This window comes from Abrus precatorius, unplaced genomic scaffold (genome assembly GCF_003935025.1).
Source record: "Abrus precatorius isolate BTA unplaced genomic scaffold, Abrus_2018 Scaffold10, whole genome shotgun sequence".
Classification (NCBI taxonomy): domain Eukaryota; kingdom Viridiplantae; phylum Streptophyta; class Magnoliopsida; order Fabales; family Fabaceae; genus Abrus; species Abrus precatorius.
Genome location: NW_020874292.1, coordinates 3,558,041 through 3,572,916, shown reverse-complemented (window position 1 = coordinate 3,572,916; position 14,876 = coordinate 3,558,041). Strand labels below are relative to the sequence as shown.

General features: G+C 31.9%; 2 protein-coding genes across 3 annotated transcripts; both read left to right on the top strand.

Moving 5' to 3' along the window:
* Positions 1-731: 731 nt before the first annotated feature.
* Positions 732-6,875, top strand: LOC113865613 (CBS domain-containing protein CBSCBSPB1). 2 transcript variants are annotated; one of them, XM_027500300.1, is made up of 15 exons: positions 732-988; positions 1,072-1,211; positions 2,216-2,384; positions 2,504-2,636; positions 2,724-2,894; positions 3,031-3,112; positions 3,224-3,337; positions 3,484-3,550; positions 3,758-3,863; positions 3,945-4,012; positions 4,907-5,001; positions 5,080-5,213; positions 5,697-5,782; positions 5,877-5,966; positions 6,313-6,875. In XM_027500300.1, exons 2-15 carry the CDS (start codon positions 1,099-1,101, stop codon positions 6,478-6,480), a joined length of 1,596 nt encoding a protein of 531 aa, XP_027356101.1. In that variant the 5' UTR covers positions 732-988; positions 1,072-1,098; the 3' UTR covers positions 6,481-6,875. The 2 variants fall into 2 exon arrangements, with proteins under 2 accessions (XP_027356101.1, XP_027356109.1); XM_027500308.1 differs by having other exon boundaries at positions 778-988; positions 2,724-2,879; positions 6,313-6,761.
* A 4,436-nt stretch (positions 6,876-11,311) lies between these two features.
* Positions 11,312-14,084, top strand: LOC113852855 (non-specific phospholipase C6). Its single transcript, XM_027483242.1, has 3 exons — positions 11,312-12,609; positions 13,060-13,236; positions 13,457-14,084. Exons 1-3 carry the CDS (start codon positions 11,523-11,525, stop codon positions 13,753-13,755), a joined length of 1,563 nt encoding a protein of 520 aa, XP_027339043.1. The 5' UTR covers positions 11,312-11,522; the 3' UTR covers positions 13,756-14,084.
* Positions 14,085-14,876: the final 792 nt, after the last annotated feature.

Below are 14,876 nucleotides of genomic sequence, written 5' to 3'. Positions count from 1 at the left end.
TGTACTCTATATTTATTATTATATCTAATTTTATTTATAAGAAATAACTACTAATATTTTTTATCCTTAATATAAGAAATAAAAAACTAATTTTCAAATGCATTAATTATTAAGTTCTTTTTATACCTTTATTTATTGTAAGTTTGTGTTAATAAAATATTCAACCTTTACCTATAAAAGTAGAGTATTCATTTAACATATAAGATATTAACTTGACCATTAATTATATAAAAATTATATGAAAATTTCTGTAATTATATATAAATTTATAACATATAACTTTTTTTTATTAATTTAAATGAATTAAATTCTTATTTTTTATAACTAAGATTGAATTGTAGTATAAGATTTGTGTTAACAAATACTTTTTCTTTATCCACGAAAGTAAATACATTCATTTATAATATATTAATTTGAACTCGAAATGACCTAACCTAACAGGAAAATCTCAATTTATTGGACCTTTTTAAGTATTTATATTTACAACACACGACGAGAGGTAGTATATTCCGAGGCAGACAACAACTACCTCCCGAACATGTAAGAGACCAATATGTAGGTATGTACCATTTTAATCTACTTTTAAATCTTCATCTTGTTTATTCCTTCTTACCCGAAGCAACAGAAATGGTTATTCTTACTTCTCATAGCGACTTGAAATTTTGACGGCTCACATTTTACAGTGACACGTGAAAAGTTCATATATCATTCACCTGATGTTTCCTTCTTTTATTTACGTATTCCAACATAAAAGGAATAGCCGACATGCACGCTTGCAATTGCCCCATCTGTAAAGTGTTGAAATTCTTCTTTTCTTCTCTTCTCCTCTCTCTCTCTCTCTCTCTCTCTAGGGTTCCCTTGCTTCTCTCTCCTTTCTCCTCTTTCCCGCTCGCTACCGTCGATCACCGGAATCCTATTTTCCGACCATATTCACCGATTCTCCTTCCAAGTCATTCTGTTTCAAATCGGAGCTGTAGTAACCTAGCTTGTATGACTCTCTTAGACTTTGATTTTCACTTTTTGTTTCTCTATTCGATTTCTCGTGAACTCATCACTCTGCTTTTGTTGCAGCGGTATTGGAACGGAAAGGAAGGGAATATGGCAAGTCAAACTAACCTCTCACGAAAGAGTATTTCGTCTTCGAAGAAACCCTCTGAATCAGGAGCGCTTCACTCTAATGCTCGAAAATCTATTTCGTCTTCGCGACCCATGTATGTTGCTCTATCGTTATTCCAAATTGTTGATATTCTCTGATAGAATCTTTCCTTGTGCTTCCGCGCTTAAATTGCTGAACATTTAATTTGATTCTTAAACCTTTTTAAAATTCTTTTTTATTTAATCCAGATTGAGCAGTGTATTTTACTATTTTTAAGAATCCAAAATCCTTTTATCTTGTATACGTTTGATGATTTCATCTACTCTCTGTTTATTATTTAATCATGATAATTTGAAATATTATGAATTTGTAACAGAAGCTATTCTTGTGGTCTTATTATGTTTTTCACTTTTGGGAGCAGCTATTCAGGTTATAGTATACAGTGCCATAATTGCAAAAGTCTTGCCTGATTGGTTTGGTTGACAATAATGTTAATAAAGGGCTTTGACTTTGATGGCGTAGTGGTTGGGATCAGTTTCTATGCTGCAATCGTCGACTTAACTTGATTGGAACTCTTCTTTTAATATCATTTTCCTAATATAAGTTCTCTTTACATGAGGGCTTATGCCATAAATTTTGACAGTAAACTTTCTTGCAATAAGCTGAAAAGAGCATATGGGAGCTATAAACTATGTCCATCAGCGTCTTTCAAATGCGCTCATAGTCCATAATAACACTGTGTTTGTGGACTGCACAGAAAATATGAGCTGTTGAGCCTCAAAGCAAATATGGACTCTATCTATCCAAGAATTTTCCTCTTCTCCCTTATAATTTTGATTCAGTTGTCCGCTACAGAAGTATATGATCATGATTCATGACCTGAGTATCTATATAAGAATCTTCATTCTTTAATCACATATTTTTATAACAAATTAGTTGACTTCTAAAGGGTTGACTAGAGAAGCTTGAATTCATTTCATGAGTTCTTAAATGCACTCAATTAGATTATTATTTTTGCAAATTTATGATAAAGTGTCTAAGAAGAGAAGATAAAACAGTGAAGGGTTTATCAATTTAAATCATGGGCTGTTGCCTGGTTTGTACTTGGATTTGGAACAGGGTATTAACAGGTGAGCGAACAGTGAAATCATTGCGACTTACAAAGGCCCTGACTGTACCTGAAACAACAACTGTCTATGAAGCTTGCCGTCGGATGGCTGCCCGCAGAGTGGATGCTTTATTACTAACTGATTCTAATGCTTTGCTCTGCGGAATCCTCACAGACAAGGTATGACGCAAACTTGTTTTTCTCTCAAATTAACCAGAAAGAAAGGAAAGTATTGAGACTTTTCCTGGATTTCTGCAGTTGTCTCTTACATAGCTTCCTGTCCTATTTTGTGATTAAAGGATATTGCAACAAGAGTTATTGCCAAAGAGGTTAATCTTGAAGATACACCTGTTTCCAAAGTTATGACAAGGAATCCGGTATTTGTCCTTTCTGAAACTCTTGCTGTGGAAGCCCTCCAAAAAATGGTGCAAGGTTGGTAGTGTATATAGAGACACTCAACTTTTCAATTTTGTTGCTAGTCTGTATCTTGCCTTTTGAATACGGAGCAACTGTTGACAGGGAAATTCAGACATTTACCTGTGGTGGAGAATGGAGAAGTTTTGGCTTTACTTGACATAGCAAAGTGTTTGTATGATGCTATTGCCCGTATGGAAAGGGCAGCGGAGAAAGGAAAAGCAATTGCAGCAGCCGTTGAAGGAGTTGAAAAACATTGGGGAACATCTGGTTCTGGTTTGTAGAGTATTTCCTTTGTCACTCTTGGCTCTTTGATTTCTATGATAGCATACTTGGAAATTGTCACGGGTGTAGTTAGCTTAATAGTTTTTACGCCTAGGTTTTATTTCATACTAATTTGATCTTTGCACAGAGTCCAATACATCATTCATTGAGACTCTTAGGGAGCAGATATTCAAGCCATCACTGTCTACAATCATTCCTGAGAATTCAAAGTAGGTAATACCTTCTGTTTTTTGAGTTGAAGAAAATATTACTTAAATCGAAATCTGTCTGCATGATTCGATACTGTCCAAGTTACTTTAACAGATAGTGGCACTTTTTAGGCTTGTAACAGTTTCACCAACAGACTCAGTTCTGACAACAACAAAGAAGATGGTTGAACACCGCACAAGTTGTGCTGTTGTGGCAGTTGACAGTAAACCCCGTGGCATCTTTACGTAAGTTTATAGCCATTTACAAATTTGACATTGCTGGCAGTCTCGCAATCCCTTTTGCTGGAATGTTCCTTTTGCTTTACCCCCAATTGTCAAATTGTTGTTATGTATGCTTAGATCAATTTTGATGTCTGCATACACATTTTCAGTTCAAAGGATATCTTGATGCGGGTAATTGCACAAAATCTTCCTCCAGAGTCAACTCCTGTGGAGAAGGTACCTTGTTTTATATTTACATTGTTTAGAAGAAATAGTTTACTTTTGTCTCCCTTTTCCATTCTTTGATTTTGTAACATCTAGATCTAGTAATGTTTAAGATCATATATTTCCTATCATGTTTTAAAAAAAAAAAACATTGGTCAGTCTGAGTGTTCATCCTTTTCTTGTTGCTCTTATTTGATATATACGCAACAAAACATGCAGGTCATGACTCCAAATCCAGAATGCGTAGTAATTGATACACCAATTGTTGATGCACTTCACACTATGCATGATGGAAAATTTTTGCATCTTCCTGTGGTTGATAGAGGTAATGAATGATATATGGGGAAGACTGAAGAAGTTTGTGTATCAATATTTCTTTTGACTTGGGTTGGGTGGTTGAAAACAGATGGCAGTGTAGTTGCTGTGGTTGATGTGATTCATGTCACTCATGCTGCTGTGGCGACAGTAAGTCAGGTGTGCTATCTATCTTGGACTGTGTTGACGCCCTACTGTGGTTGAATCTTTGTTCTATGAAAATGGGATAATTTAACATAGCTTTTAGCATGATTCTTGTTGACAAAATTTTGTAACTTTCCTTGTCCTTGGTTTGGTTTTTTTGATATTGTTAAACCAGATGCAAGTTTGAAACTACACTTTCTGAACGGTTAATATTTCAACATAAATGATGTGTAGTTCTAGAATATGCATTTTGTTCTAAATCTGGCAAGATCCTACTTCTGTTTTGGTCATCACCCATGTATTTTAGGTCTTTGGGAATTATGAATCCGAAAGCGTTATTAATTTATTATTCCCCTACTACAAATGATTAATCTAAGGCAACTAATTTAAATCCCTGTTGTTTCATATATAAGATTTTCTTAAGAGTACATGATTGGATGATAAGAAGAGAAAGGAATGTGAAACTGAAATATGATGGACCAAAACATCTGCAGTTCCCAACAGTTTAGGACCAACAAATTTAATAACATGATGATTGCTGCATTTTAATGCACCAATGAAGGGTGTGGTGTGGCCTCCAAATTGTAGCTTTCAACTTGAAAAATATAATGGTGAAGTCATCTAGCTCAAACCCAAGGGGTGGGAAAAACATCTTTTCTTTCTCCGGTAAATATGAAGCTTCTTTTCATAAAACCATGTATTTGTGCATCATAGCCAAAGATAAAATTGAACAAGATTCAACTATTTTTCCTGAAAAGTATATCATTCTATCCTTGATTCTTTTACTAACAAAAGTTAGAACGAAATGCTGATGTTAGTTGTTAAAGGGAAAACACTGTGCTGCCAGAATTCCTTTTATATATAATTTCTCTGTTTTTTAATGATGGTGCCTTTTCCCCCACTAATTAGGTTGGGAACAATGAAGCTGCTACCACCTTGATGCAAAGATTTTGGGATTCAGCCATGGCCCTAAATCCAAATGATGATGACGATGATACACGAAGGTTATATATGCATTGAAGTTATTTGAAAAAATATTTCCAATTTTTTATGTACTAACACAGACTTTGATTATATATCAGTGACAGTTCCTTGAAAGTGGCTTCTGAGGGAGGAGAAACAGGGAGATCCATTCCATATCTTACATCAAGCATGCCCAATACATTTTCCTTCAAAATACAAGATAAGAAGGGCAGAATGCATAGATTTACGTGTGGTATGCACACTATCACATGCTACTTATCAGATTTTTATCTTCTTTTTTTCCTACTATCTGACAGCATATAATGATGGTTTCAGTAAATGCTTATACCCAGTCTTTGAGTCTCTGAAATGATTGGGTTGCATGTGCATTGATAGGTAGGGCTGTGGATGGTAGACTATAGTAGTATTGAATAGGCATACTCGTCTGCTTGCTTGGGCTTTTGTCTTAAATAAGTAATGGATTTTTGTTTTTGGAAAGAGAGAGAGAGGGGGGGGGGGGGTGTTCTGTATTGTTTTCTTCTTTTTTCTTGGATTGCTGGTTTTCTTTTTAAGAAGGTTTCTTATTTTTCCTTCTATTTATTCTCAATCAAGAAAAAGAGGATAGAATAACAGCACTTCTATATTTTCTCTATGTAACTTATTCTTGCATGGAGTTACCTTATTTCACAAAATATAAGTAGAAAACTATCAGTTGAGTGGTTGCTTGCAATTTCAGATACCCGGAGCATGACTGACGTTATGACTTCAATCCTTCAGAGACTTGGTGATGATATTGACCCTACCAACCTTCCCCAAATTCTGGTACTTCTAAAGACATTATATTTATACTGTTGAGGTTTAGTTGATGTGTTACCCGCTTCTCCTAAGAAAAGCTGGCCAATATTTGTCTTTGTAGTACGAAGACGAAGATCATGATAAAGTTGTATTGGCTTCAGACAGTGATCTTGCAGCAGCTGTGGATCACGCAAGGACAGCTGGTTTGAAGGTATAGTAGATATGTTTGCTAGGCCTGTATCCTGAATTTTCTTTTTAATTTTTTGAAGAGGGTGTAGATTTGTTGATCTGAAGGAAATCTTCATTTAGTGCATGATAGGATATGATGGGTCTTTCTTTTTTGGTTTTAATTTTAGTTTTATATAGGATCACAAATATCAAAAGGGAATAGCAAACTTTAGGCTTACCAAAATTGGACTTATGGTGCAAGGGGCCCTGCCTTAAAACTTTTGTTTACAGAAGGGCCGTTTGTAGATTTTGAACTTGACATTTATGGTAAAGGTATTTATATTATGGGCCTCAAAGGGAGTTTAACTTCAAATTGATGAATTTTGTAGGGATTGAAATTGCATTTAGACTCCGTAGGAGCCGCTGGTAAAGCGAGAGGTTCTCGTTCCGGAAATTATGCTACTTCAGATGCATGGGCCTCAGCATATAGTGCCGTTGCTGCAGGAGCTGCACTTGTTGCTGGCTTAGGCTTACTAACGTACTTGAAGCGAGTTTGATTAGAGGAAGAAGCCAGACTTTTTTAGTTTAGAGGCCAAGCTGAAGTCAATTGAAATTTTGGAGGGCACCGCTTGGCATGTTTATCTTCTGAAATTTTTTACAACTACATTTATATATACGAGGAAAATGTTAAAAAGCATTTTAGCGTTTTGGTATTGCGCTTTCTGAAAATTGGGATGGGGTCATCCCTCGCTGCTTGTAATTTTAGGTTTTGCAGTGTCATCAACCCTGGAGATTGTGTACAAGAACAAACGGCATATAGCAAAGTTGCTATCCATTTTTTCCAGAAATTATAGCTCATAAATCAATTGATCAGGATTGAGCTCATCGGGAATAATGATTTTTGTGATGATGATGTTTGTAATTTATCAATAAAAATTTGAGTAATTTGCAGTACTGCTGAGTTATTAACAACTGATAAGAGTCAATGTGTATAATATGAAAATAAAGGAGATTACAGAACAGGTTTTGGAACACATTACAAGGTCCAGTTTCTTCTTGAAAGAGTTACTCATGAAAACCATACGCTGAATTAGTGCATATGCAAGTTTGGTTTATAAGATTATGGGTCAGCTTAGATTAGTTTCAAATTTATGAAATCTTTTCATTAATTAATATAAGTATTCGATTCCAAACATGTAAAAAGTTTTACAAGTGTTATAAATAAATTTTAATTTATTTATTCAAGTTTAATTTGATTATTTTTTATTTTGTATTTTTTATCGATAGAAGCGTTCATTAAAAAAATTATCTAGATTGAGTCAATTGTTGTTTTAATCAGTCTTTTTTTATAAAATTCTTTTTGTGCTATATAGTAGTATACGTACGTGTAGGTATTATGTAATGTGTGGAGGCAGAGCCTGAGAGTGAGCGGAACATTTGGTGACCGTGAGGACTGACAGCACAACATTGTTAGGCCTGGAACTCTCCATCATAAAATAGAGTGTGGCCCATCTCACCCTCTAATTTGCAGTCTCCTCGGTTTCTGGGCCCTGTTGGCCCGTCCTCACATCGTAATTTTAATGATATCTCTTCTCTCACACAAAAAAAGAAATGCCTCTCCCCTTTTTCATCCACCTTTCTTTTTAAGAACATAAAAAAATCAAAAGTAAAAGGCATAGCGTGTCACAGACACAGTAATATCACACATCTTTGAGAACCAGCACCGACAGCATCCCATTCCCAGGCACAGCCTTGGTCGTTAAGTATGAAAATTGACATTTTCTTTTGTTATTTTCTCGTCTCACGGGCTCCCAACACTAAAAAATAAAATAAAAATTTACAGTTTCTCTTCACATGCAACCCTTTGTGCTTACTCAATTGCCCACCGATTTGCCTCAAATATAATATAAAATGCGAGGGGTCCCTGCAGTCTATACAATTTCTTCATTCGTCCCCTCAAACGCTTCCATGTTGCCCGTTTCCACTTTCCACAGCCTCCCTTTTTTTATTTTAATTATTTTATCTTAATATAAAAGAAAGCAGTACATTCAATCTGATATGGGCAGGGAATAAAGTTTCGTTTTTGTTTTGGGCTTACCTTTATTCTGAAACAATTATGCTGTTTTAGCAACAGTTTTTTATTTTTATTTTTCTAATTTATAAAAAAGGTATGCAAATTTAATATATAAATATTACTTTTCATTCGAAAATGTTATTTAATATTTAATTCCTTCTCTCTCTTTTATTAATCCATGGTGATAAATTTCAGGTTGATTTCGGCTTTCACACTTGAATATCATCATTTAAATTGAAATATATTTCAATACCAACTAGGCAGAAATCGACTTCCTTCGTCACGAGAATATTATATTTATACAGACAATTGTATACATTATTTAATTTAATATCCAGATAACTTAATTATTTGATTATGATTATATCACTTATTTGTACAAAACGATTTTTTTTTTCACGAGAAAATATAAGTTAAAAAAGGACAAAGAAAACAAAAATAAAATAAAATATGAAGAAGCCATTCAAGATTCACGTCCTTCAAACTACTACGATCTTAGGATTCTAACGCACGTCATTGTTTGTTCTTGGTCTCGTGAACACAACTCACTCTACTACGCGACAAAATTATTCTCCAATCACATCCATGAAATTAATAGACTGCTTAAAATGTAACAAAACAACATATAATTTAAATTTACCAAAAACAAGTATAATTACAAAGCTAAACCTCCATTTGTCAATTATTCTATATCTCATGTTAAAGGTCACTTGTATTGATATACATATTTTTAGAAATAATTAATTTTTTTAAAATATTATAATTTTACAAAAATATTTCTATTAAAACTATCATTGAAAATTATCGTAATAGTTAGTTGATAACAATTGTTTTTATTTAGGTTTGATAAAATTTTAGAAAATGTAAAATTAACAATGAAAGATAATTTAAAATAAAGTACGAGAAAAGTTGTTAACAATCATTCAAAAAGCATTAAGTATAATATATGAATTTTTATCTTTTTTTTTTTATAAATAGGTGTCATTTTAAATTACTTCAATTTAATATAAAAATTATTCAATTAAAATTTTATAATATTTTTAAAAATCTTTCTCTTAGATGCAAATAGAAGTAATTTAATAATTTAAAATTACTCTATCCAAATACAACGAGTAAATAATAGAGTTAAAACTAATTTGAGTAAACTTCTAGAGAAATTATTGTAAGAGAAAAAAATAATATAAAAAATTCATAAAATATTTTTTATAAATTAAAAATAATTTATGTTTTTCTATTCTTTTTAAATATTTCATATTTAATTTTTTTAAATATAATAAAATAATTTATTTTTAATTTATTTTTAATTTATTATTTTTTATACTGAGTTTTTCTCTTATATAGATTTATATAAAAATTTACCGAGATTGAATCTTATTATAGTAACTAGTTGAAAAAATAATTTCTATTAAATAAATATATTATTTAAAAATTAATGTTTATTCAATATTATGTGTGATTGCATTTATAAAAATAATATATTAATATTAATAAAAAATTAGTTATATGTGATACATTTAATATATATTTTAAAAATATATACAATAATAAATAGTTAAATTGATAATTAATATATTAAATAAATGAAAATGTGTTTGATACGATACTTATAAATTTGAGAAGATATTATATACTCTATTCAAATTATTAAAATTCATTCAATTTTTTAAAATTTAAAAATATTAATATTTTTTTAAATAAATAACTAATTTTACTGTCTATTACTATAAAATCAATTGTAATAATCATTTTAAAGAGAATATAAAATATTTTCTTAATTTATAAGATACCATAAAAATTATCAAAAAATTATATTAATTTATATAGGTCAAAGGTAAGTGCATTATTAACACAAATCTCATAATAAATAAAAATATGAAAATAATTTAATAATTAATATATTTTAAAATAAATTTTTATTTTTTTATATTTAGGACAAAAAATAAGAATAGTTATTTTTTATAAAAAAAAGACTAGAAGGAATATTAAAAAATAATTTATGTAATATTCTCTCGAAAAGATGTGATAAAAAAATTAATAAATAATAATATAACAATTAAAGTTATCAATGCATATAATTAATAATTTAATATAATTTTCAATAAAAAAATATTATATATCAGTTACTATTGTGTATACTTCAACAGGCTAGAAAAGTTATTATTATATTACTAAATAATATGTGATTTTGTTAACGTAAATTGTATAATAAACTAAGACATAAATTTTTTAATAATTGATATTTTTAAAACAAGTATTTATTTTTTATAATTTAAAAATAATAATCATAAATTAAAAATATTTTTAAAATAATAAATAATATGAAATAAATAAAAAATGCTTAAATAACGTCTGGTCTAATATAAGACAGGAAAAGTATACAATGACAACTAAGAGGTTCAAGCTCTGACAATTGACCATATCATTCGCAAATTGCCAAATTATGAATCAATTTTTGTTGTTGTAAGAAGCATTTTCGTGATTACAAAATCTTAAACCATCGTTATGATGTCCCAAAGAGAAAACCCAACACAAGTGGATATCATGTTAATCTGTCATAATAGCAAAAGTGGTGGCTTTGCATAAACTATTCCCCAAAACCAACGTGTCACAATGAAATAAAATAAAATAAAATAAAATGTTATCTTGGTATATCTTAAACGTGTTATATTTTTTTTATTAATTCAATATATATATATATATATATATATATAATTAATGAAAACAGATTTTATTTTAAAAATAAAAACTTAAATTCTAGAATTTTATATCGATAATAATGTTAAAAATTATATACTCATTTTTTTTACACCACTTAAAGCTTGAAATAATTTTATTTGATCCAAGCAAAATTATTATGAGTAATAAAGTGGACTCGAGTATTTAATAATACTTTTTTTGTGAAATTTAAATAAAATATTATAAGTTAAAAATTATATATTTACTTAAAAATATTATGTATATTTTTTAAAAATTAATTATTAAAATATAATTATTGAGAGAAATTGGTATGGTAGTCTGAGTGTCTCACTCCTGCGGAATGTGTAAGCACTAAAAAAAGGAAGAAGTATTCTGAATAAAAGAAAAGTAAATTGACTGCGCGAAAAAGGAGCACGTAAGAAGCTCGTCGTCAAGTATCGACGCAAAATAATCACAAAACGACACTTTCCACCATTCACATTCCATTAATTGCGTTACTTTTTCATTTCCATTAAAGGTGAGTGAGTGAGTGCGTGAGGCAAAGCACAAAACCAGAACCTGAGCCTTCGCTTTCCTTTACTGTACTCTGCTACTGCTATCTACCTATCTATCTATATATCTATATTCTAACACACAGTGACTGAAAACATTGCCTTCACTACACAAAATATCTTGTTGCCACTGCACTGAACTTTGACATTTGGAATTTTGATTCACATATATATACTCCATTCACTTCTTCCATATTCAGTGTTCAAAAGCTTTTGGATTCACTTCTGCATAGAGTTACCAACCCATTTGCCAAAAGACCCATCTTTGAGGTCAATAATGGGAAGTAGCAAACCCAGATCCTCCATTCTCTTGCTCCTTCTCACACTGTCAAGTGTGTTCCTTTGTGTTTTTGTAACGGCACAACAGGAGCAACCTATAAAAAACGTTGTTGTTTTGGTTATGGAGAACCGTTCCTTTGATCACATGTTGGGGTGGATGAAAAAAGCCATCAACCCATTAATCAATGGGGTCACAGGAGATGAATGCAACCCGGTTTCTACTAAAAATCCAAGGCAAGATTCAATTTGCTTCACTGATGATGCAGAGTTCGTGGATCCGGATCCAGGGCATTCATTTGAGGATGTGTTGCAACAGGTATTCGGTTCTGGTAGTGGTTCCATTCCTTCCATGAATGGATTTGTGGAACAAGCATTGTCTCTGTCTCAGAACCTCTCCGAGACAGTAATGAAAGGGTTTAAACCTGAGTCTGTGCCAGTTTATGCCGCTTTGGTTAATGAATTTGCGGTTTTTGATAGGTGGTTTTCTTCAATTCCGGGTCCAACACAACCCAATAGGCTTTTTGTGTACTCTGCAACTTCTCATGGTTCAACAAGTCATGTCAAGAGGCAATTAGCAAAAGGGTATCCTCAAAAAACCATCTTTGACTCTCTGCATGAGAATCACTTAGACTTTGGGATTTATTTTCAAAACATACCCACAACTCTGTTCTATAGGAATCTGAGGAAATTGAAATACATATTCAAATTCCATCAGTTTGATTTGAAGTTCAAGAGAGATGCTAGAGATGGGAAGCTTCCACCCTTGACTGTGATTGAGCCTAGGTACTTTGACTTGAAGGGCGTGCCCGCCAATGATGACCACCCATCTCATGATGTTGCAAATGGACAAATGCTGGTTAAGGAGGTTTATGAGGCTCTAAGAGCAAGCCCTCAGTGGAATCAAACTCTTCTGATCATTACATATGATGAACATGGTGGATTTTTCGATCATGTGAAGACTCCTTTTGTTAACATTCCTAATCCAGATGGGAACACAGGACCTGCTCCCTATTTCTTCAAGTTCGATAGGTTAGGCGTTCGAGTTCCCACTATTATGGTCTCTCCTTGGATCAAGAAAGGGACTGGTAAGCTGAAAATCCTCATAGTTTATCCCTTTTTAGCTTCTACTCTTTGGTCAAAGGCATTCATATTTTTTTATGATAGAGATGTCAGATAATTGTGTCCTACTAATAGTTCTATCATGAGGACAATGGCAGGTTTTTATTCTATTGGATGCAACATTAACTTTTCCGGGACCATTGTCCTTTCTGTTGCATTTAGTTAGTTGAGTTTTTTTCTAGAGCCTACAGGACGTGCTTGTCCTTTTCCTTGTGTTTTGAGTAGAGTAAGGATTAAGGTATGTTGTTCTGTAGTCATATTAAGTGGACATACTTGACATTGATTTTGAGTAATGTGGTTAAAATGACTTTGGCTTAGCTAATCTCTTTGGCTGCAAATGTTAGATTCTGAAACTTCAACCTGATTTTGATTGGTTTGACATGCCTACTAATTTACTACTTGATCTGGTTTCTCAGTGATAAGTGGCGGCATTGGACCTGCCGCAAACTCTGAGTTTGAGCACTCTTCTATTCCTGCCACCATAAAAAAGATGTTCAACCTTTCCTCAAACTTTTTGACTCACAGAGATGCATGGGCTGCAACATTTGAGCATGTTGTTGGGGAGTTAAGTTCACCTAGAACGGATTGTCCAGGTATCCATTCACCCTTTTTTTTTTTTCATGTCAATTATTTGAATTCCTCAATGGTAATACATTTGAATATGAATTACAACATGATAAACTTAAAAGAGGAATGGCCTGTAAACTAGGACAAGAAAGAAATCAACTTTGACAAGGAAACTTCCTCAATAAAAACCTTATTTATTATGTCATCAAAACATAGTTTTAAGACAGTTTAATATGTGTTTTCCAGTGACTTTGCCGGATGTGACACCTCTGAGGAGCACAGAAGCAAAAGAAAATGCAGGCCTATCCGAGTTTCAGAGTGAGGTAGTTCAATTGGCAGCTGTTCTTAATGGTGATCATTTCTTGAGCAGTTTCCCAGATGAAATGAGCAAGAAGATGAGTGTGAAGGAAGCTCACGAGTACGTGCGTGGAGCTGTTTCAAGGTTCATAAGAGCTAGCAAAGAGGCCATTAAGTTAGGGGCTGATGAGTCTGCTATTGTGGATATGAGATCCTCTCTTACTACTAGATCTTCAGTTCATAATTAACAGAAAACAAAACTCAAAAATGAAAAAGAAAGTTGTGGCTATCACTGTATCTAATTATTATAGTTTTTTGGTTATTTGATAGTTGGTATGTTAGATTTTGATAGGGTTGTGAATGTAAAATGCAAAAGAAGGGGAAGGTGTTTCCTAGAATGCTTATGAGTAGGTCTCGTGAAAGGACGAGAAGTCTCTTAAAGTCTGTGTTTGAAAGAATTTAAAGAAACAAAATGAAGAGGGTGATGGGTTGATTAGTAAGTAATTTTTAAATATAAATTCCAATGCTTTTGTACAAAGTACAAACCCATATGATTATGGAAGAATAGACAAATGATAAGCATACTCTTTTACTGACTGATGTTAATGATTCAACTAATCAATAGCGATGGGAAGTTAATTTTGTATAAATTCATTTCAGCTGGTTTAAATTGTAATACAGTCTGCATGAACCACGAACCAAATCCAACAAAAGTATTCGAGACAATTTAAAAATTCTTTACCTATGCAAGAAACCTGTGCTGGTCGTACTCGATAAAGCACCAATCAAAAAATTTCACTCACTGATTAAGAGTAAATGCATATAAAGTACAAATAAAAGAAATACTTTTGCATAATTAAGTTGTATAATTTATTCTACAATGAAAAAGTGGTAGGAAGGAAAAGAAAAATGTGAAATAGAATGAATAAAATAATGAAAAAAATTAAATTATAATTTTTTATAAGAATTTATTATAAAAATACTATAACTCAAATTTAGACTATCATTTAATAAAAAGATGAACAATTTGTAATATTCGATTCATTAAATAACATGAAATTGACCGCTGATTAAATAACAGTGTTTTGAATTTATTGGTATTAGACAGAATGGGATTTCCATTTGCAAAGTAAATTTCCACTTATTCAGCATAGGTAACACTATGATAATGGTATACCAGTGTTATGTTCAAAGGATTCAATCTAATTCTTAGATGGGTTAGGGTCAAAAAGTTGTGCACCAAAAAAAAACCTATTAAATTAAAAGTCCTATAAATAAAAAAAAGCTCACAAGATTAAAATTAGAATTAGTATTTTATGAGTCAAAATACATTTTTATTTATATTCATATCAAATTCAATATAATATTA